Genomic DNA, 23,927 nt, shown 5'->3' with positions numbered 1-23,927 from the left:
GGGCCGGGTCCCTCCCTTAAGGCTTCCGGCCGGAAACCAATCCCCGCGCAAGGAAGGGCCGGGCGGCTCCCCAACAACCCGCCCCTCCCTCCCTGGACTCCGGCCCGCCTCCAGCTCCACAGCGGCGCTCAGCGGAACCAAAATGCGAGGAGGCGGGCGGGGAGGGGAAGCCGAAGCGGGAGCCGAGCCGCGGGAGACATGAGCACCACGAAGGACGTGACCTGCAGGTCAGAGAGCCCCGAGGGAGGAAGAACAACACACACACGCCCGCTTCCCGGTTCTCCTGCTTGCCTCTTCTGTGGCCGCCCGGCCTTTATTTCCCTCCCTTTCTTCTCCATCTGCCCCCTTGGTCCTTTCCCAGGGACTTCTTCTCCTTCTAGCCCTGATAACAGCCATAAGGAAGCACACATCATTTAGGGAGCCTTCCACATAGTCAAGGGAGGCCCTTGTGAGGCATGTGGGTCGCCAGGCAGTCCCAACTGCAACTCCCATCATCCCTGGCTGGAAAGTGATAGGATTTGTAGGCTGGGCCCCATCCTTTGTGTAGGCCAACTTGGGCTCTCCCTCCAGGTATTTTGCACTCCAACTCCCGCCATTCCTAACAGCCTCAGGGCCCTTCCTTTTCCCCCTCAGCCACTTAAGCCCAAGTTGACCCATGCCTGGTGTAGATGCACCACAACTATTCCTTGATCTCACATTGATAGGCCTTTTCACTTTGCTCACTCTCAACATACTTGGTAAGTTATCTTGTGCCCACCAGAAAAGAAACAGATCTAAAACCCATTAGAAATGGAATAATTGGGTTTAATTTGAATCAAGACTAATTAGTAATCACCTTGGGACCTGTTTCTAAACCCCATCTCTGCTGGTTTTAAATCCTGATATAAATAGACTACAAAGAAGATTGGTCTGCCAAATTTGAAAAGGATGGATGCACAAATAATCTTATCTGAAACGAATTGCTATTTTTTTCATGTTTGTGTTTCGTTCCAGGTATTTTATGCAAGGAGTGTGCAGAGAAGGGAATAGATGCCTATTTTCACACGACTTATCAACAAGCAAACCATCAACTATCTGCAAATTCTACCAAAAAGGACAATGTGCCTATGGAACTCGGTGCAGGTACAAACCGCTAGTTTTAAAAATAGATTCTGAGAATCTTTTGTAGTTGTGTCAATAGTATTTAGGAAAATGTTATCTCTGTAAGAATAGCTTGTTTCTTTAGACCAGTGGTTCCTAAGCTTTTTTTGACCAGGGACCACTCTCCAACATTAGTACCAAAAAGGTTGCGAATCAGTTTTTAGTCAACTTTAGATTCGGTTTAGTTGAGGTTCTGATTCAGAAAATTGCATTGGAAATACCATATCAGCTCTAGTTTCTGATACAGCTTATGCCATCCAGGAGTTGCCATCTGCTCACCCACAGAAAACTATATTTAATAATCTAGAGCTGATCTGGTCTATCCAATGCAATGATCAGCCCTGTGGAAAGGAGCGGAAATAAAAATTAATAAAATAAATAAGTAAATAAAGAGGAGGGAGGTTTGCGGCCCAGATTTTCATTCTCAGAACCACTGCTTTAGACAGATGTGATGGCTGTATTTGCATGGGGAACTCTAGGAAGAGGTTAATGTTCCAGTTTTTCTCCAACCTGATTGGAGCCAGACTGACACAGTTTTGAGAGAACTCTTACCAGCAGTTGGGTCACTATTTTAGAAATCTTTGCAAGACTAACATTTATCTACTACGTACTAGGTTTTACCAAGTTAAATGGGGCTTCTTTCTAGGTAGGAGCCCCCGGTAGTGCAACCGGTTAAACCTCTGAACTTGCTGACTGAAAGGTCGGCGGTTCAAATCTGGGGAGCAGGGTGAGCTCCTGCTATTAGCCCCAACTTCTGCCAACCTATCAGTTTGAAAACATGCAAATGTGAGTAGATCAATAGGTACTGCTCTGGTGGGAAGGTAACGGCGCTCCATGCAGTCATGCTGGCCACATGACCTTGGAGGTGTCTACGGACAACGCTGGCTCTTAGAAATGGGGATGTGCACCAACCCACAGAGTCAGATATGACTAGACTTAATGTCAGGTGAAAACCTTTAACTTGGAGCCCCAGATGGCGTAGTGGACTAAGTGATTTGAAGGTTGGGTTGCTGACCTGAAAGCTGCCAGGTTCGAATCCCACCTGGGGAGAGTGTGGATGAGCTCCCTCTATCAGCTCCAGCTAAATGCGGGGACATGAGAGAAGCCTCCCACAAGGATGGTAAAAACATCAAAACATCCGGGCGTCCCCTGGGCAACGTCCTTGCAGACGGCCAATTCTCTCACTCCAGAAGCAACTCCGGTTGCTCCTGACACGGAAAAAAAAAACCTTTAACTTTACCTTCTAGGTGAGTCCTGTATAGAATTGCAGCGCCAGGATACTTTAGTGTTACGTATCATACCGAGCCATATTCACTAATCTAAAGCTTCAATGCTGTGTATGCTTAGACATATTTCGCCATGGGACTTGCTTCTGACTGTGAAGCCTGCAGTCTCTGTAAAACAGATGTCCCTATCCATGTTAATACTAGTTGCCTGGCTACAAAGACATCATTAGAAATTAAACTCTTATTGGGAGTTAGGAAACAAACCAGGCACAGACTTGGGTTTTTATGCTGCAATGCTTTATCTGCATACCTGAGAGGAAGTCCTAATTCAGAGTGTTCTCACACAGTGGTATTACTAAGTAAATATATACACAGGCACTTCTTATATAGCTAAATTGGAGTCATTCTGAGGTTGGCAGGAACAGGATTTCAGAGTCCCTTGGTGGTGATTTTAATTATATTGCAGTGCCAAGTGAGTTTAGCAAAGTGTAGCACTGAGGCCATATGCCATTCTCTCAGATTGTTTTGGGCTCCCTCAACCCATCAATGCTCCCCAAATCTCCCTCCTGTTTGCAAGCAAAAAGGCTGAATTGCTCTTCCTGGAAGCCTTTAAGAGGCCAGTCACTTCTTAAAATGAATTGCATGTGACCATGCACTAAGTGACATTTAAAAATCAATTTGCTAAACTAGAAGAAGATTTCTGCCACTTCTACCCTTTATGGCATTCCTGTCTGACTCAAAGAGTTTCAGAGGTGCAAAGTTGGCTCTCTCCTCTGCTTCAGATGGGATTTTAGAAAGGTATATTAAAGGCTTGTTAAAACATGCTCCTTTTATCTGCACCATAACTTTTCTAAGCAATAAACAAAGGGCCTTTTTGCAAATGTTATGCCTAGACACTTTAGAAATTCCACAGTAACAGTGAATGTGACCCTATTGATCTAAATGTATGTATGAGTTATTTTTATGTCTTTTTATTGTCTTAAGATATGATCATGTTAGACCTCCTGCGTCTTCTGCATCAGGTGTTGTGGGTGGAACCAGACCGCTTTATGCTTCTGCACCACCATTTCACAGTCTTAACACTCTTCCAGACCAAAATACGCCGGTAACAAAAAATAAAGTACATGAGTCTGGAAAACGGGAAAAGAAAACCTTAGTACTCAGGGACAGAGGTGAGTCGTAGTGAATAGTTTGTGCTTCAGTGTTGTCACTTATTTACTACTTATGTTGGGGTCTCAGTTTTATTTCAAGTCTCAGTTTTCCAAATGGTTGTACAGTAAGTATATTCTTTGGCTAATAGAAATAAAGAGGGATGAAAACCAAATTGCATCCCACCTTCCTTTGCTGTGCATTTCATTTAACACTAATGGTAAAAATGTGGTTTGTAGAAAAGAAATTCATTTATGTATACCAAGGGTGGGTAAGTCCCAGTCACTGCTGCCTGCTTGCCTATTGGCTTAAAAATAACGTGATGCCTTTGATACATATACTTTTTCCTTAACTGTCTCCCTGGAGTCATAGAATATGGCTGTTCCCAGCATTCCATCCGGTAGATTAGCATTGATTCAGAATGTTCAATAGGTGACTTCAGTGGCGCAAGCTGGTGAGCAGCCAGCTAAGACCAATCACTCTGACAAAGAGGTCATGAGTTTGAGGCCAGCTCGGAGCCTGCACTTGTCTTGTCTTTGTTCTATGTCAAGGCATTGAATGTTTGCCTATATGTGTATTGTGATCCGCTCTGAGTCCCCTTTGGGTTGAGAAGGGCGGAATATAGACTCAAGGCCCTACCACACACCTGTATAACCCAGAATGCCAAGGCAGGATAATCCACAGTATCGGCTTTGAACTGGATTATCTTGAGTCCACACTGCCATATAATCCAGTTCAGTGTGGATTTTATACAGCTGTGTAGAAGGGGCCTCATATAATCCAGTTCTAAGCAGATAATATAAGATTATAAATATAATATCTAAAATTACTGTGGTATAATACAGAACAATATAATCTCTAAAATCAGGACAGTAAATAAAGTACAACACTCTGAAAACGGGAATTCCAGACAGGAAAAAACCAGGGCCAGAGAACACCTCCCAACAAAGGATTCCCCCAGGCAGGAAGTATCCAGACTTTGAAGCTGCAAGGCCATTAAATGCTAATCAAGGTGGCTAATTGCAGCATTCATACTTGCCGCACCAAGACTATTAATTACCATTCAACCTGGGCAACCAAGAATTCCACATGGTAGGAAGCGGCCAGACTTGCAAGCAGCAAGGCTATTCAGTGCAATTCAACAAGACAAACAAAGGATTAACCTTGGTAGAAGGCAGTCAGGCTTTGATGGAGTGATACTACTCTGTACTATTAAAGCTGACCAACCAAAGATTCCCCTAGGTAGCAAGCAGCCAGGTTTTGAAGCAGCGAGGCTATTCATTGCAATTCTAGCAGCCCAAAAAACCATTGCCCTAGAACGCAAGTACCTAGCCTTCCAAGCAGCAAGCCTATTCCATTGCATTCCAGCTCACCAAACAGGGATTCCCAAAAGAAGAAAACGGCCAGGCTGCAAGGCTATTCACTGCTATTCCACCTGGCCAACAAATGATTCCCATAAACCACAGCAGTACGTGGCCGGGCACAGTTTGTGTGTGTGATATATCTTCTCTATATATAAATGAGTGATGGCATCGCAGCAATGCACAAAACAACAAAACTAAACACCCCCCAACCTCCAAATTTGACAACCGAATCCATCATCCACGCCTCAAGGTTGAAACAACAAAACATCGCGTCACGAACCTCCACGGGATCTAAAAAAAACAAAAACGAACTCCCGAAACGCGCCATGTGCACTTGCGCAAAAAGGACTCCTCGCGCCAACATAACCATCTTCTATACACTGGATGGCACACTCTGAGCATGGGAGCTTATTCCCACGTAATGGCGCCTTCCAGTCTACTTTACACCCTCCCTCCTCAAAAACACAGCCGGGAGACGGAAAGGGCATTTTCCCTTCCACAAACCTCCATCCACTCACCCCACACTCCTCCAAAACAAGGGCGGGAGAGGGAATGCCCAGCTTTGCCTTTCCCCTCTATCTGTTACCCCTTCTCCCATGACATCACCCCCTGGCCGACAACGGCCGTTCCCCGCGCGCGCCTTGCTCTCAAGTCCCGCCCCCCTGGGGAGCCTGAGCCACTGCTTCTCCTCCTAGCTGCCCCCTTCCCCTCACTTGCCGCCATCATCATTATCTCTCACCAGAGCACCCTCCTCAGCTTCTTCCCCAAGTCAGGGAAAACGCCAGGCAACCACACCGACGACGAGGAAGTCACAGGTATCTCCTCCAGACCTCCCCGAAACAAGCGCGACACCGCCAACCTCCCGCCGGCACAATAGTGACCCTACTTAGGTACTTCATACCTAGGGGATTCCACTGTTGGCCGGCCAACTTGAATACCATTGAATAGCCTTGCAGCTTCAAAGCCTGGCTGCTTCATGCCTAGGGTACTCCACTGTTGGCCGGCCAACTTGAATACCATTGAATAGCCTTGCAGCTTCAAAGCCTGGCTGCTTCATGCCTAGGGGACTCCACTGTTGGCCGGCCAACTTGAATACTATTGAATAGCCTTGCAGCTTCAAAGCCTGGCTGCTTCATGCCTAGGGGACTCCACTGTTTGCCCACTTGAATACAGTTGAATAGCCTTGCAGCTTCAAAACCTGGCTGCTTCATACCTAGGGGACTTCACTATTGGCCAACTTGAATACCATTGAATAGCCTTGCAGCTTCAAAGCCTGGCTGCTTCATACCTAGGGGACTCCACTGTTGGCCAACTTGAATACCATTGAATAGCCTTGCAGCTTCAAAGCCTGGCTGCTTCATACCTAGGGGACTCCATTGTTGGCCAACTTGAATACCATTGAATAGCCTTGCAGCTTCAAACCCTGACTGCTTCATACCCAGGGGACTCCACTGTTGGCCAACTTGAATTTTAGTGATTCTGAAGTTATTACTATTATATTTATTTATACCCTGCTTTATCTCTCCCGAAGGGGACTCAGAGCAGTTAAAACTCAAAAGTTTTCACCTTTTAAGAATTTTTTTAACTTGTTCTTAATTTTACTTCTCAATATCTGGTTAGTGTATATAAATACTGTAAATAAATGGATTTTACTCTTATGCATTAGAGCAGGGATCCTCAAACTTTTCCAACAGTGTCAGTTCACGGTCCCTCAGATTGTTGGGGGGCCAGACTATAGTTCAAAAAACCTGAATGAATTCCTATGCAAACTGCACATATCTTATTCGTAGTGCAAAAAAAAAAAAGAACAATACAATATATAAAATGAAAAACAATTTTAACTGACACAAACCTACCAGTATTTCATTGGGAAATGTGGGCCTGCTTTTGGCTGATCTATATATATAAAAGAGTGATGGCATCACAGCAATTCACAAAACAACAAAAGTACAGGCCCCCCAACCTCAAAATTTGACAACACAACCCATCATCCACGCCTCAAGGTTGATACAACAAAAAGAAAAGAAAAATAAAGTCCTAATTAGAGGGAGAGCAATAATTTTTTTTATCCAATTGCTGCCAGTTTAGAGGGCTAATCTCTGCCCACTTGGTTGCCTAGCAACCAAGGGACAGCCAGGTTTCAGTTAGGGGACAGGCAGATTTAGGCCTCACTTAGACTTCTTCCACAGATTATCAGATTTGCACTGGATTATATGGCAGTGTGGACTCAAGGCCCTTCCACACAGCTATATAACCCATTTATAATCTTATATTATCTGCTTTGCACTGGATTATCTTGACTCCACACGGCCATATAATCCACTTCAGTGTGCATTTTATACAGCTGTGAAGAAGGGGCCTCAGATAATCCAGTTCTGAGCAGATAATATAAGATTAGAAATATACAGTAGAGTCTCACTTATCCAACGTAAACAGGCCGGCAGGATAAGTGAATATGTTGGATAATAAGAAGGGATTCAGGAAAAGCCAATTAAACATCAAATTAGGTAATCGTTATACAAATTAAGTACCAAAACATCATATTATACAACAAATTTGACAGAAAAAGTAGTTCCATGAGCAGTAATGCTATGTAGTATTTACAGTAGAGTCTCACTTATCCAACACTCGCTTATCCAACGTTCTGGATTATCCAACGCATTTTTGTAGTCAATGCTTCCAATATATCGTGATATTTTGGTGCTAAATTCATAAATACAGTAATTACTATATAGCATTACTGTGTACTGAACTACTTTTTCTGACAAATTTGTTGTCTAACATGATGTTTTGGTGCTTAATTTGTAAAATCATAACTTAATTTGATGTTTAATAGGGTTATCCTTAATTCCTCATTATCCAACATATTCGCTTATCCAACGTTCTGCCGGCCCGTTTATGTTGGATAAGTGAGACTCTGCTGTACTGTATTTACAAATTTACCACTAAAATATCACAATGAATTTAAAACACTGACTACAAAAGCATTGATTATGAAAAGGCAGACTGCGTTGGATAATCCAGAACATTGTATAAGCGAATGTTGGATAAGTGAGATTCTTCTTTAATATGAAATAATTACTGGGATAGAATAACGCAGAATATAATCTCTAAAACCAGGACAGTAAATAAACAGGGGAATTCCACACAGGAAACAATCAGGGCCAGCTAACACCTCCCAACAAAGTATTCCCATCATCAAAGTCTGGCAAATCCTGTTTTCTCAGGGCCACAGACAGTAGAAGCACATAAAATATCGCAAACAACATCACTCTGAAAACAAGGGTATTCCAGACAGGAAACAATCAGGGCCAGCTAACACCTCCCAACAAAGTATTCCCATCATCAAAGTCTGGAAAATCCTCTGTTTTCTCAGGGCCAAAGACAGTAGAAGCACATAAAATATCGCAAACAACACCACTCTGAAAACAAGGTAATTCCAGACAGGAAACAATCAGGGCCAGCTAACACCTCCCAACAAAAAATTCACTCAGGGAGGAAACAGCCAGGCTTTAAAGCTGCAAGGTCATTACATCCTAATCATTTTTCCTAATTGCAGCATTCATACTTGCCTCCAACAAACAAAAAAACCCAATCAGAAATATTGTATATTCACAACCTTTAGGAAATAATATCCCCTGATGGCGCAGCGTGTTAAAGCGCTGAGCTGCTGAACTTCTGGACCAAAAGGCCACAGTTTTGAATTGGGGGAGCGGAGAGAGCCCCCACTGTTAGCCCCAGCTTCTGCCAAGCCAACCCAGAAGTTCAAAAACATGCAAATGTGAGTGCATCAATAGGTACTGCTCCGGCGGAAAGGTAATGCCGCTCCATGTAGTCATCCCACATGACCTTGGAGGAGTCTACGGACAACGCCGGCTCTTCGGCTTAGAAATGGAGATGAGCACCAACCTCCAGAGTAAGACACTACTGGACTTAATGTCAGGGGAAAACCTTTACCCTTGACCTTAACTACCACCAATTCCTCAATACTTTATTTCCCATACCACCATACTTCGCCACAGCAACGCGTGGCCGGGCACAGCTAGTAATAATAAAAATAAGATAGTCAAGTTAATTAGGATTGTTGCTGCTGTGTGTCTTCAAGTCCTTTCAGACTTAGAATGACCCTTAAGTCTCAAGTTTAGGATGAGAGGCAAGGAAATGACCTTGGAGTCTCCTGCATTAGAGTGACCAAGGAGCAGAAGCCAGCATGGTAGTGTGCAGATAGACATGAGTTTCATTCTTCATGGTTTGAGAGAAAAGCTATTTTAACCCCTCCTCCAAGGATTCCTTTCCCTTTTCCCATATAAGTCAATCAATGTCATCCAGTTCTGTGGACAAAAATGAAATCTTGCACTTAAAGAAATTACTGTGATGAGAACAAAATTCACCCAACATTAACCTCCAATTACAAGCTCTCCCTTTATGTACAGAATTATATGCTGTACTTGTTGTGATTGGCATTTTGTCATTATGCGGTAATTTGTCCAGCCTTTTAAAAAAAAACACCTAAAATTCATGCTTTGTTGGTACATTGGTCTACTTGATTCAGTTTTGTGGTATTAATGTGTAGCTTGAAATGATAAAAGTTTTCTATTCTTTGAAGATGAAAGTAAATTTCTCATGTTTGAAGTTAGCCAAAAAGATTTTAGTACCTTTAGAATGGAAATGCTGTGAGTCATCACCATGATTTTATAGCCTCCTGTCCTTGAATGAGATCAAATAATTCCTTTGTCCTCTTCCAAGATTTATGCGGATCCAATGAAGAAAGGACGAGATCCAGCTCTCTGAGCGATTCTGCAAGTTGCAGTCTTCCAGTGCTTCCTCCCGAAACAAAGCCCCATTCGTACTTGGATGCAATCCGCAGTGGGCTTGAAGAAGAGGATGCTGAACCAGGGAGTTCGTACATGGATGGTGAACAGTTGTGTCCCTATGCAGCAGCTGGCATGTGCCAGTTTGGTGACCGATGCATCTACCTCCATGGGCAAATGTGTGAAATCTGCGGGTTACAAGTTCTTCACCCCTTTGACCCAGAACAGAGGAAAACACATGAGAAGGTAGAATTGATCAGGAGTATAACTTAAGCTCCATTGTGTACGTTTAAATGTCTTCATTTCTGACTTTAAACTAACAGTAGTTTCCCATGGCATCTGGACTTGGAGAAATGTACCTTCGTTTAAACATGCTAATAACATGCTTTTGGATTGTGGCTTGTTTTTCAAACATAAGTAAAAGCAAACTACTGTTCCCTCGATTTCATGGGGAACTGTAAAACAGTTTTACCTTAAAAACAGGAGCTTTCCTTCTACTACACACAGATACGCAGGAGGGTAAATAGAGAATGTATGCCATGTGGTTTGTTCTCATAGTCAGAAACCTGTTTCCCTTTGTATCCATTCTTGTATGTTCTTGTTAGAATATTTTGTTTTTTTGTCTTTATTTATACACCATGACTGTCTGTAAAGTCTTGTTTTATGTTATCTACTAGATTTGACTGGGCGTATTTTTTTTCAGTGGGAAAGTACTAGGAAATATAACTACTATATGTGAAATTCATTTGTTCTGAAAATATCTATATATATAAAAGAGTGATGGCATCAGGGCAGTGGACAAAACAACAAAAGTACAGGCCCCCCAACCTCAAAATTTGACAACACAGCCCATCATCCACGCCTCTAGGTTGATACAACAAAAAGAAAAGAAAAATAAAGTCCTAATTAGAGGGAGAGCAATAATTGTTTTTATCCAATTGCTGCCAGTTTAGAGGGCTAATCTCTGCCCACTTCGTTGCCTAGCAACCAAGGGACAGCCAGGTTTCAGTTAGGGGACAGGCAAATTTAGGCCTCACTTAGGCTTCTTCCACAGATTATCTAATTTGCACTGGATTATATGGCAGTGTAGACTCAAGGCCCTTCCACACAGCTATATAACCCATTTATAATCTTATATTATCTGCTTTGCACTGGATTATCTTGACTCCACACTTCCATATAATCCACTTCAGTGTGCATTTTATACAACTGTGAAGAAGGGGCCTCATATAATCCAATTCTAAGCAGATAATATAAGATGATCAATATACAGTAGACTCTCACTTATCCAACATAAACAGGCCGGCAGGATAAGTAAATATATTGGATAATAAGAAGGGATTCAGGAAAAGCTGATTAAACATCAAATTAGGTAATCGTTATACAAATTAAGCATCAAAACATCATATTATACAACAAATTTGACAGAAAAGGTAGTTCCATGCGCAGTAATGCTATGTAGTAATTACAGTAGAGTCTCACTTATCCAACACTCGCTTATCCAACGTTCTGGATTATCCAACGCATTTTTGTAGTCAATGTTTTCAATATATCATGATATATTGCTAAATTCATAAATACAGTAATTACTACATAGCATTACTGCGTATTGAACTACTTTTTCTGCCAAATTTGTTGTCTAACATGATGTTTTGGTGTTTCATTTGTAAAATCATAACCTAATTTGATATTTAATAGGCTTTTCCTTAATGCCTCCTTATTATCCAACATATTCGGTTATCCAACATTTTGCCAGCCCACTTATGTTGGATAAGTGAGACTCTACTGTACTGTATTTACAAATTTACCAGTAAAATATCACAATGAATTTGAAACACTGACTACAAAAACATTGATTATGAAAAGGCAGACTGTGTTGGATAATCCAGAACATTGTATAAGCGAATGTTGGATAAGTGAGATTCTACTTTGATATGAAATAATTTCTAGGATAGAATAATGCAGAACAATATAATCTCTAAAACCAGGACAGTAATAAAGAAATAAAGTAAATAAAGCAAGGAAATTGGAAATTCCACAAAGGAAACAATCAGGGCCAGCTAACACCTCCCAAGAAAGGATTCTTCCAGAAAGGAAGCTGAGAAGGCAGTGAAGCACTATGTATTACCAAAGTCATTATTATTACTATCATTACTATCCTTACTATTATTATTATTATTATTATTATTATTATTATTATTATTATTATTGTGTTGCGGTCAACCGTGAAAATGAATACAATCTGGCTCCAAGTATTCAAAAACACTAAAATCAGAATATATAAAAATTAATGTGGTATAATAAAACAGAACAATACAATCTCTAAAATCAGAACACTAAATAAAGAACAACACTCTGAAAATAGGGGAATTCCACACAGAAAACAATCAGGGCCAGCTAACACCTCCCAACAAAGGATTCCCATCATCAAAGTCTGGCCAATCCTCTGTTTTCTCAGGGCCACAGACAGTAGAAGCATATAAAATATCGCAAACAACACCACTCTGAAAACAAGGTAATTCCAGACAGGAAACAATCAGGGCCAGCTAACACCTCCCAACAAAAAAATCACTCAGGGAGGAAACAGCTAGGCTTTAAATCTGCAAGGCCATTATATCCTAATCATTTTTCCTAATTGCAGCATTCATACTTGCCTCCAACAGACAAAAAAAAACAATCAGAAATATTGTATATTCACAACCTTTAGGAAATAATGTCCCCTGATGGCACAGCATGTTAAAGCGCTGAGCTGCTGAACTTCTGGACCGAAAGGCCGCAGGTTTGAATTGGGGGAACTGACAGAGCCCCCACTGTTAGCCCCAGCTACTGCCAACCCAGAAGTTCAAAAACATGTAAATGTGAGTGCATCAATAGGTACTGCTCCGGTGGGAAGGTAACGCTGCTCCATGCAGTCATCCCACATGACCTTGGAGGTGTCTACGGACAACGACGGCTCTTCGGCTTAGAAATGGAGATGAGCACCAACCCCCAGAATCAGACATGACTGGACTTAACGTCAGGGGAAAACGTTTACCCTTTACCTTAACTACCACCAATTCCTCAATACTTTATTTCCCATACCACCATTCTTCGCCACAGCAACGCGTGGCCGGGCACAGCTAGTGTTTTATAAAAAGCACAATTTGCTAAACCATTTTGAGGTTTAGAGAAACAAAACTTTGTAACTTCAGTGCACACATTTCACTGTCAATATAAAACCACCAGGCACACCAGCATTCTGAGTTTGAATACAGGTATTATGTGAAGTGTTGAATTTGCTGTCGGAGTCTCATTCTCAACTGATGAGAAGTAATAAATGGGCCCTGTTGTAAAATCTCACAGTACATCCAAATTGTGTGCACCAATTAGTTCATAGAGTTGGAAGATAAAAGTTATGTGTTTGTTTATCACCAAACTATTGAATGTTTGCCTCTTTGTCTGGAAGCTGCCCTGAGTCCCCCTGGGGAGATAGGGCAGCCTCTAAATAAAGTTTTATATTGTTGTTGTTGTTGTTAACAACATTAAAAGGAGTCCTTATCTTTACCTTGGGTTTTCCTTTTTGTATAATGCTGTTGTTATTGTTAAAAAATATACAGTTGGGCATGACAGAGCAGAATTATGCTTCTTACAGTTTTGCATTCCATTTGGCTTGTTGCTGTTCTATAAAAAGGCTTGAACAAAGTCTATGGGGATAATTTCAGGTCACCTGTGGCCTGCAGCGACTGTAATATAGGTCCGCTGTAACCTACTTTCTCAGCATAACCCTCTAATCTGCAATGTGTGCATTAATATAAACTGTACCACCATGTTTTTGTAGACTTGGCATACTTCATGTGCTGCTTACTGTTCTTCTAAAATGCCAAAGATAGTTATTTTTATGTATAAAGATTTTTTCCCTGCCAAAACCAAAACAGGATCGTTAAACTTCAATACTGTGAGTTTTAGCAGTAAGTTTTTGTTATGATCAGTCTTTTCTTCAAATTGAAGCAATTTATCTAGTTTTTAAGGGGATTTCTTAAGCAACAACATTGGTTCGTATGATTTTTCTTTAATTGATCATTTGGATTGCTACTCTATAAATGGGAATAAGCATTTAATGGGACTTAAAGCCTGAGTAGAGACATAACTGAATTGTAATGGCATCAAGACATACATCTACAGTAACCATTTCTGTCTCCTGCTGCCTTTTAAAATGAAATGATGGCCTTTTCTCCATGTATCTAGATGTGCATGGCAACCTTTGAACATGAGATGGAGAAGGCCTTTGCCTTTCAGGCAAGTCAGGACAAGGTGTGCAGCATCTGCATGGAAGTGGTGTATGACAAGCCATCTGCATCAGAACGAAGATTTGGAATCCTTTCCAACTGCAACCACACCTACTGTTTGTCCTGCATCCGACAGTGGCGGGGAGTCAAGCAGTTTGAGAACCCCATCATAAAGTAAGTTTACGTGGCTCACACTTTCAGAATAGAAATGGTTGTACCTTTCATCAGGTGAAAGTGGCACTGAAAAGGCACATAATATTTGCATGACTATTTGTATAAAATCAGTGTCAATAGTAAGAGAGACAGAAACACCAATGATAGAAGATTGGACAGTGAAGATGTAGGAATTAATAGAAATTGACAAATTAATGTTGTTGAAGGATAAGCTACTTGACACATTCTAAGAAGAATGGAAAACAATTTTATCAATATACTTTGAGGGAAGAGGAAAAACTTCATGTACAGGCTTGAAGATATAAGCTTTGGGATATTCATTTGTAAATGTTAAAATAAGCACAAATAAACTATTTGTTTGATATAAGTGAAAGAAAAATGTTACATTTCTAGAGGAACCAACAAATGAGAAGCGGGAAATCCGCTTTATGTATAGTGTTGCTGCAAGTTTTTCAGACTGTATGGCCATAAAGTCCGAAAAACTCACAGCAACCCAGTGATTCCGGCTGTGAAAGCCTTCGACAATGCATTAATTTATGTATATGTCGGTAGTTTTAGAGTTATAGGTAGAGTAGTGATAGGGAGAATTCCAAGTATGTTGATATTTCAAAGTTCTAGATACTTCTTTTAAGATAATTTCCTCTCTTATGTAGCAAAATCTGTAAAACAAGATTCTCACTACAGTTTTCTTCTTTCTCCATTCAAGATCCTGTCCAGAATGTCGTGTGATTTCAGAGTTTGTAATTCCCAGTGTGTATTGGGTTGAAGACCAGACCAAGAAGAATGAGCTCATTGAAGCATTTAAGCAGGGGGTGGGGTAAGTATGATTAAAATCATTTGGAATCAGAGATGATAAGAGTGGATTTGAGGGTTTTTTTTTAAAAAAAAATGGTTGTCTATATCAATGTTTATTCCTGTGTGTAGGCCATACATGCTTTGTAAGTATCAAAGGACTGTGCTCTGACTTACAAAACCACTGCTTGACTATCAAGCAAAAAGTGGGTGCTAGAAATAATATCATATAAAAGCTGACTGATACAACCTGGGGATTACAACCAGATACAGTGAAGCCCTTACGCTTTGCTACTCTGCTGCTGAGTTCGCATGCCCAGAATGGAGTACATCTCACCACATTAAAACAGGGGATGTGGCTCTTAATGAGACATGCCACATTATCACAGGATGTCTACGCCCAACACCACTGGAGAAATTATACCACCTTATATCTGCCAGGCAGTAGCAGCCAGCAAATGAAAGGACCAAGGCATTGGATAACAGTCAGCATGCCAACAACTTAAATCAAGAAACAGCTTCCTAAGATCCACAGAGATACTTGCAGGAACACCTAAGCAAGCAAAAGTCCAAAAGTGGCAGATAAAAGCCTGGAACCTCAATCAGTGGCTGATACCGGATGAGAAACTCCCTCCTGGGCACACAGAAGACTGGGCGACTTGGAAGGCGCTGAACGGACTGCACTCTGGTACCACAAGATGAAGAGCCAATCTTAAGATATGGGGATATAAAGTGGAGTTCACGACATGCGAGTGTGGAGAAGAGCACACCACAGACCACTTACTTCAATGCAGTTTGGACCGCACTACATGCACAATGGAGGACCTTCTTACAGTAACACAAGAGGCACTTGAAGTGGCCAGCTTCTGGTCAAAGGAAATTTAGCCTAGTGCCAAGTTTTTAAATTTGTGGTTTTTTATACATTACTAGCTGTGCCCGGCCACGCGTTGCTGTGGCGAAGTATGAGGCCCCTTCTACACAGCTGGATAAAATGCACACTGAAGTGGATTATATAGCAGTGTGGAGTCAAGATAATCCAGTGCAAAGCAGATAATATAAGATTATAAATGGGTTATATAGCTGTGTGGAAGGGCCTTGAGTCTACACTGCTATATAATCCAGTTAAAATCAGATAATCTGTATTTTATAGCCAGTGTGGAAGAGACCTAAGTGAGGCCTAACTCTGCCTGTCCCCTGGGCTGAGCAGGTTGCTAGGAGACCAAGTGGGTGGAGCTTAGCCTTCTAACTGGCAGCAATTGGATAAAAACAATTATTCCTCTCCCTCTAATTAGGACTTTATTTTTCTTTTCTTTTTGTTGTATGAACGTAGAGGCATGGATGAGGGGTTGTGCTGCCAAGTTTAGTGTTTCTGGGATGTGTAGTTTTGTTGTTTTGTCCTAGGCCGAAATTTCATTACCCTTTTATATATATACTAGCTGTGCCCGGCCACGCGTTGCTGTGGCTGAGTCTGGTGGTGTTGGTCAGTCTACATTAGGTTGTATTTATGCTGTGACCTCCACCTTCTTTATACTCACATTAGTAGTAGTATTTGAAGTCTGTTACCTTCTTCAATTTTTGTGTTGATTGATAATTGCTTGAGATCCCTGTTGTCTTTGGTTTGTTGTTAGTTGTAATGTCTGATTCTGCTGAGTGCGGTTTATATTTTTATTGTGGTACAATAGTCCTTTTTTTGTTTTGCCTGTGTAGGTGTTTATTATTATTGTTGTTGTTGTGGTCATGAAGATTGGATAAGTTAGATGCTACTGTATTGTTTTTTGGAGGCCCAGTTTAGCACTGACTGGCCTCTCAGCCTCAGTGCCTGGCTGTTTCTTGCCTGTGATGGTGTTGATTCTTGTTGTTGTTGTTATTGTTATTATTGTAATTGTTTTTTTGGAGGCCAAGTGTGAATGTAGGGATTGGGGAGGTGGATGAGTTGTGTTGTCAAATTTGGTATTTGTTATAGTCACAATGCGTTGTTGTGAGTTTTGTGGGTCCGGATTGTGGTTTTGTGGTGTGGTTGTGTTGTTACAACCGGGAGGCAAGGCTTTTGCGTTGTGTTGTCAAGTTTTATATTTCTGGGGTGTTTAGTTGTGTGCCAAGTTTCGTATTTCTGGGACGTTTAGTTGTGTTCTTATAGTCACGATGTGTTGTTGTGAGTTTTATGGGTCCGGATTGTGGTTTTGTGGTGTGGCTGTGTTGTTACAACCTGGAGGGAAGGCTTTTGCGTTGTGTTGCCAAGTTTCGTATTTCTGGGGCGTTTAGTTGTGTTGTTATAGTCACAATGCGTTGTTGTGAGTTTTGTGGGTCCTGTGTGGTTTTGTGGTGTGGTTGTGTTGTTACAACTGGGAGGCAAGGCTTTTGCATTGTGTTGCCAAGTTTTGTATTTCTGGGGCGTTTAGTTGTGTTGTTATCGCATGATGCGTTGTTGTGAGTTTTGTGGGTCCGGATTGTGGTTTTGTGGTGTGGTTGTGTTGTTGTAACCGGGAGGCAAGCCTTTTGCATTGTGTTGCCAAATTTCGTATTTCTGGGATGTTTAGTTTTGTTGTTATAGTCACTGCGCAAACAACTTTATCATTTTATATATATAGATATAGATAACTGTATTCTCAATTTGCTTCTGACACGGTAAATAAAAATAAGTATCAAATTTTAAAAAGTGAATCTGCTGTAGGATTGGAAATGGTTGGCAATCTACTTCTGGTTTTGAAAAACAGTTATTTTCAAAGCTGACATAACAGTCCTAAAGCTTTCAGAAAGAGGTATTTTATCCTTTTTACCAGTATTCGATCAAGAACATGCAATGGTACCACAAAAAGAGCAATCGAATTGCACTTTGTTCGCTTTTGCCTACAGACAGGTTAATACTTTTGAGTGCTTTATGGGCTCAATTGATTTGGTAAGCCTACTGGATAAAGTGGAGCAAGTCAATTTTGATATAAGACCCATTTCTAGTTCATTGCCTGCACTTTGGATTGACTTGCATTTAGTATTGTATATGCAAGCTCCTAATTGTGTTTGTTTTTGAAGAGTATTAATGGGTTTTATTTTGGGCATAATGATGAAGCATCTCTGGATAAGCAGACTTCAGGGTTTCAGAAACAATGCATAAAACATTGGTTTCTCAACAACCCAACAGTCTTACAAAATGACCATAGAGTCTGTTGCTAAATTTAAGGTGAGAGACCTCCATTATGAATCTTTGTCTGGACCCAATGTTCTGGCCACCCTTTATTTCATTCAGAAATGAAAGTAAATCTTGATAAATGGGAAGGTCAGGTGCTTTTGTTTTATGCCATGTTGCATTTAAGCTTATGAGGGCTCCTTGGGAATGTTATGGGAGCCCATGCTCACGGCCTGCAATTTCTATCTCATATGGATCAGTGGTGTTTCTGCTACTATGCCTTTTTGAAGAATGCAATTGTGTAAATATTGTTTCAAACTGAGGGGCAGCATCTGGAAATATCTGTTGATATAATTTGTAGGTTTAGGTTCCAACTTGGAAACAGAAAATTAGACCATAAAGCATTGCAAGAACAGGTTTTTTTTCCAGAATTACAGTGTGGCCTTGATTTTAGCTCAAGCCATTTCAGTGTCTTTATGGGGCAATTTTTAAGCAATAGTTTGTCATTGTCATTCCTTTGCCTAAGGGAATTTCCTCCCCCTCCTAATTCCATTAAACTCCAGTGGAGTTGAGTCTTTGGGCCTCTAAATATGTTGATGTGGAGTTCCCACTATGGCCAATGAAATGAGATGAAGTTAAAAATTTTTGACTTGTCCCCTAGTCTTGGCTTGAGTTGTTGTGCAATTGGGACTGGAAGTTTTGTGAGATAGTTAGAAATATGGAACCAACTCACCATCCAGTGTTTTGATGCCTTCTGTTCTTTCCTGTGAGTGGGCAATAAAAACTGGGGCCAAGAGTTTTTAGTTCTATATGATTTAAGAGTGAGCTGTGTACATATCCTACTAATCTGTCTAGCATTTGGTTAAATGCTTGTTACATTTAACAAAAGGCCAGGTCTTTGATTTGGTGACCTTCACTCTTGTACTCTAAAACATGGTTGTGTGTTTCCGAGAAGGCTAAGCTTTTGTTGTGTATATTACCATGCTCTGTATTTATGCCTGTGTTTATGCTTATCAGTCACATTGGGCTGTGCTATTAATACATCTACAGCTGAAATCTGCAGCTGCTGGTCAGAAGAAGCAGCTTAGGCCTTCGTTGGTGTACTCCTCTGTTTAAAGGGTATAAATCACTAACTCTGCTGGAAAATCAGAGTGTGGGGACTCCAAACTAACAAGAGAAAAAAGCATTTGTCAGGAATTCGTCTGGCTCATAACAATTTGTTCTACTACATTTGTGAAACAAATACACCAGAAAAATCAGTTTGAATTTCTGGAAAAGGTCTACATGCATGATAGCTGACACATTAGTGAGTTTATTATTTCCTCGTTTTTACTAGAATTCTCTATAAAGATATAAACAGGAAAGTTTGCTTTCAATGAAAGCAATGCATAGTGTGAGTGTATTCTCCTCTTAAAACTCAACTCCCTTTGCTACAGGTTGAACTTAACTGGTAAAAGTGCACGACTATATATGCAGATCCTACCGCATCACAATTGTATAGTTAAAACTTCACATTTTAAAAAATCTAATAGAAAAAAGGGAGAGGCGGTTACCGTATGTTCTTCCTCAAACCTCCTATCTTATATTAATATTTGGCCTTGGTTAAAAGGAATAACTGCTTAAAAGGAATAACAAGATTAGTCGAAAGGCAAGAGACCTCAATTTCTCAGCACTTGGGTTTTGAGTACTTGAGAGTTAATGAAGTAGCACAGTCATTTCCTAGTAAATTCACAAAGATCCCTAAAAAAAAATATATCCTTCTGATTTTCCAGAATTTTATATTTGGAGTTTTTACCATGCATACAGAGAAAAGCAATTGCTTAACTTCAATTAGGCTGGCAGCCTACCTATTAGCAGTAGTAGAGTCCTGCAGTGAAGGTTGCATCTGTCCTAATCATATAACAGAAGAAGATAAATACACAATTTGCAACTAAAGCTGGAAATTAATGCTGTACAGCTACCATCAATCATGTGGTATCCTGTCTAGGTTCCTTTCTCTTGAGAGAACTTTTGCTGTTTTTATGTCATTTCTTGTCTTCCCATGTTTTTTATACTGGTCAAGATGACACCAGCAACTTTGACCATGAACTGTGTGGTGTACCTCTTGTTGTAAGTGAAAATATTGCTTTTTTCTGGTTTTCCTGTTCCAGGAGAAAGGCCTGCAAGTATTTTGAGCAGGGCAAGGGGACTTGTCCCTTTGGGGGGAAGTGTCTATACTTGCACGCCTATCCAGATGGAAGACGGGCCGAACCAGAGAAACCGCGTAAGCAGCTCAGCTCTGAAGGGACTGTCCGGGTAAGACTTTCAATCAATGTATTCTCTCTTGGGTCAACAGAAACGCTCAGCCTTAATGATCTGCAATGCTCTGCTATTCAACTGTGTTTATGACCCACCTCTGGCCATGAAAGACAAACAAAACTTATTATCATCAATAGCAGCCTTGGAAAACTACAACTCCCTGAATCCCGCAGCGTTGAACCATGGCAGTTAAAGTGGCGTCAAATTGCATCAGTTCTACAGAATAGATGCAGCCTTCCTCCTGGGTAAATGCAAGACCACAAATCCCAATGCTCTGCTATTGGAAATGTAACTTTTCCAACATTTACAAAAGGTTTGCAAATACTGGTTTAGTACAATTGGGAGATAGGGAATTCTTTGGTTACAATTCCTCTCACTAGAAATTCAACCCCCACACTGCGCTGAGTATCTTTTTTGACAATCCAATCCTTTTATAAACAAGTTTAGTTGGTATTTTAAAGTACACCTGTTTGACAGAATTTTCATGCAACATTCTGCATAGTGACCATGGTTCTAAATAGCCTTGCAAATTGCATATTTACTTGGGTTTGATCATGGGTGTAAGTAACCTTTTTAAAAACTCCAATGAGGTCAAGAACTGCATTTTTTATAATACATCTGTGCCTACAGCCTTGACTGTAATTTGAAGCCATATTTGTGTCAACAACAAATGTAAACAGGCCCTTTCCCCCTCAAAGGCCTGCGGAAAGAAAGGTCTTGTTCTGCTTATTATGTTCAAATGTACTTAGTTGCTTTCATCTGGTGTATATAGGTGGTTGTTGCACACTACTTCATTTCTTCTTCTGTTCAGTTTCAGCCTCTTTGACATCACAGTAGTCTTATTCTGACTGAAAACTAGAGGGTGTAGACACATAATTAATGGCAGTTTTATCATAGAAGGATTAGAATTTCTTATGTCTCCACCAATTAATGACAGGGCCAGATCTCACTTTGCACGTATATGCTGTACCATCTGCCTACTTACACCAAGAATCTGTGGGCTCCTTTTCTCAATGAGGTAGTGAATTCTGTGGTTTTTTGTGGTGATTGCTAGTTTTTATGAACTTAGCTGTGTCACAGCTTACTGTGGAGTTCACCATGTCCAGGCTACAGCCAGCTGTACTGCTCTTTAGAAAGAGGTAAAATGGATATCTGAGGAGTAAAAGGATTAGATACTATTGATTCTTCTTCATAGTCTCTGTGATTCATGCAAAAGGGTTAACTGTCCCTGTGCAGTATATCATTCGGAAACTTCTAGAGCTGTTCTCTAAGTGTTTTGGCATTAGTTCCTCCTCCCTTGATTCATGTAACCAGCCTGATTCCTGCTGAAAATCGCAGTTCCTTTTGGGCTGCTGCAGGACCAGGAACACATTAAAAAAGAACTGTTAGTGAGCTGTTTGCTCCTTTTTGGGTATTTTTTCTCATTTTGTATTCTTTGCATGCTGTGTTGGGTTTTCTTCTTTCAGAATACAATTTTGCCTTTTCCTAGACTCTGTCTTTCAGCTTACTTGGACTGCATCTAGGGAACTAAAAGTTTAAGTGGGAATCGGGTCCATGACGTGGACTCAGAGAAGAGGGGCTGATGCCAAAAGGCTTACATAACAGCTTAGAAGATTGAAAAGTATGTACTGTGTAGGATCAGCTATTCCATTTGTGTGAGTTCACAGATGACTTTAAAAACTAGTTGCAGGCAAGCAATCTCTCCTCCCTGTTTATAGACTTCACAGAGGCATTTGCTTGGCAGTATGTTGACAGAATTGCTGGACAAGAGAGACTTTCAATCTGAAGTAAGAGCTTTCTTTTGATAGAAAGGAATCCCTGTACTACTTAGCAGGAATCAGCCAAGAAGGAGGAAAAGTGTGCTTATATGGGGCGGAGGCCATGGTTCCACAGCTGGGATATAGTCCTCAGAAGCCAAAAATATTACCCCTTGCTGAATAATGCAAATGGTTTCTCAGACATGAAAGGCATTGTCAGAGTTACTTGTGTTTTTCTTTCTTTTCAGTTCCTCAATTCTGTTCGCCTCTGGGATTTTATTGAAGACCGAGAAAACAGGACGGTACCAGTTGCCACTGATGACGTAACTGAGATTGGAGGGCTTTTTATGCGTCTTTCTGGAGCAGATGCTGAATCTGCGGCTCCTCCCTAGAATACCACTAGCTCTCTCATGTTCTTTTCTGTAGAATGCCTTCTGTTTCTTAACTAACTTTGTACTGTTTCCCATAATAATTAGAATTACTGTGCCATGGAGACTGAGGTCCTGGTGAGATTCTAGTACAAATCTGTCACTGTAGAGAGAAAAACATTGAAGCATAATTAAAGGAGTACTTGGTAGATGCAATCACAATAGAGAATCTTTCTTTTTGTAATGCAGACCAACAGTGTGCTTTCTTGTTGAAGGGAAAATTTACTGCCTGGATTTATTTTTTTAAACTTGTTGACATCACGTCATGTGCAAATCAGATACAAGGTATAGAGTGTTAAACGTTATGTGACATGAACAGAAGAAATTTCTTTTTAGAGAAGTTAAATATACGAGTCTTCATCATATCCAAGCCTTGTCAAGTTTAGAAGCAGAGCAAACAAATCAAGTTTTTGTGAGCTCCATTGTTCTGCTCATGGATTTGGATAATATGGATTACTTGGACACGCTATTACCGATATAAACCCTGATTCAGGATTTTAGTGGACACAGACATAAAGCAGTATTTGATGACTGCATTTCAGATCCCCTACGTCACTATATTTTGAAGATGACAAAACAGAACCTCTGTGGGATTCCATAGCAAAAATGTAATGGTGTATTAAATGCCCACTGATTACTGAAACAGTGCCTCTTTTACTGATGTGTGATATGGTTCATGGTATCAGAGGTCCAAGAGGAGAATAAGACAACTTTCCCATCCTCCTCTCAGAACAGGGCATTATTAGAAATACCAAGGGCAGGACCCAGGTAAGGAGTAGCATTCAGAGGTCCCCAGAGTTTGCAGGAAACTGCCCAAAGGTTGTTGATCACTAGGATCTGTGATATTGTTTGTTTTGGGAGAAAAGAAGGAGACATGATTAGCTGTAGTCTGAGTGAAAGACTTCTTCCCAGGTAACATGTACAGTAGCGTCTCACTTATTCAAGCTAAACAGGCCGGCAGAAGCTTGGATAAGCGAATATCTTGGATAATAAGGAGGGATTAAGGAAAAGCCTATTAAACATCAAATTAGGTTATGATTTTACAAATTAAGCACCAAAACTTCATGTTATACAACAAATTTGACAGAAAATGTAGTTCAATACACAGTAATGCTATGTAGTAATTACTGTATTTATGAATTTAGCACCAAAGTATCACCATATATTGAAAACATTGACTACAAAAATGGCTTGGATTATCCAGAGCCTTGGATAAGCGAGGCTTGGATAAGTGAGGCTCTACTGTATGTTATTTTGGGGTGGAAGGTAACTTCATCTGCCACTAGTACAACTTATACCCTTAATAAATTAAGTACCACCATATTAAATGAGAACAATGATTAATTCCCAAATACCAGTTGAACTATACACCTTGATTTCTTTCAGGCAAGGAGGACATAGC

The 23,927-nt window shown here is 40.7% G+C and overlaps 1 protein-coding gene across 2 annotated transcripts; it reads left to right on the top strand.

The window, feature by feature from the left end:
• The first annotated feature begins 12 nt into the window (after window positions 1–12).
• Window positions 13–22,681, top strand: mkrn2 (makorin ring finger protein 2). Of its 2 annotated transcripts, none has more exons than XM_003217675.4 (8): window positions 13–227; window positions 994–1,122; window positions 3,351–3,538; window positions 9,626–9,936; window positions 13,915–14,129; window positions 14,836–14,946; window positions 20,193–20,337; window positions 22,346–22,681. In XM_003217675.4, the coding sequence occupies exons 1-8, from the start codon at window positions 199–201 to the stop codon at window positions 22,487–22,489; spliced, it is 1,272 nt and encodes a 423-aa protein (XP_003217723.3). In that variant the 5' UTR covers window positions 13–198; the 3' UTR covers window positions 22,490–22,681. The 2 variants fall into 2 exon arrangements, with proteins under 2 accessions (XP_003217723.3, XP_008103424.1); XM_008105217.3 differs by lacking the exon at window positions 13–227 and adding an exon at window positions 274–737.
• Window positions 22,682–23,927: the final 1,246 nt, after the last annotated feature.

Source organism: Anolis carolinensis, chromosome 2, assembly GCF_035594765.1.
Source record: "Anolis carolinensis isolate JA03-04 chromosome 2, rAnoCar3.1.pri, whole genome shotgun sequence".
Taxonomy (NCBI): Eukaryota; Metazoa; Chordata; class Lepidosauria; order Squamata; family Dactyloidae; genus Anolis; species Anolis carolinensis.
Note: the sequence above shows the minus strand (reverse complement) of the source record. Positions and strands in the feature narration are given on the sequence as shown.

Bases quoted from the DNA above. Each gene is read 5' to 3' on its own strand.
- mkrn2 (XM_003217675.4), top strand. From the start codon at position 199: ATGAGCACCACGAAGGACGTGACCTGCAG. The intron at 3,539-9,625 runs GTGAGTCGTAGT...TCCTCTTCCAAG, and splicing joins CTTAGTACTCAGGGACAGAG to ATTTATGCGGATCCAATGAA. The intron at 14,130-14,835 runs GTAAGTTTACGT...TCTCCATTCAAG, and splicing joins TTTGAGAACCCCATCATAAA to ATCCTGTCCAGAATGTCGTG.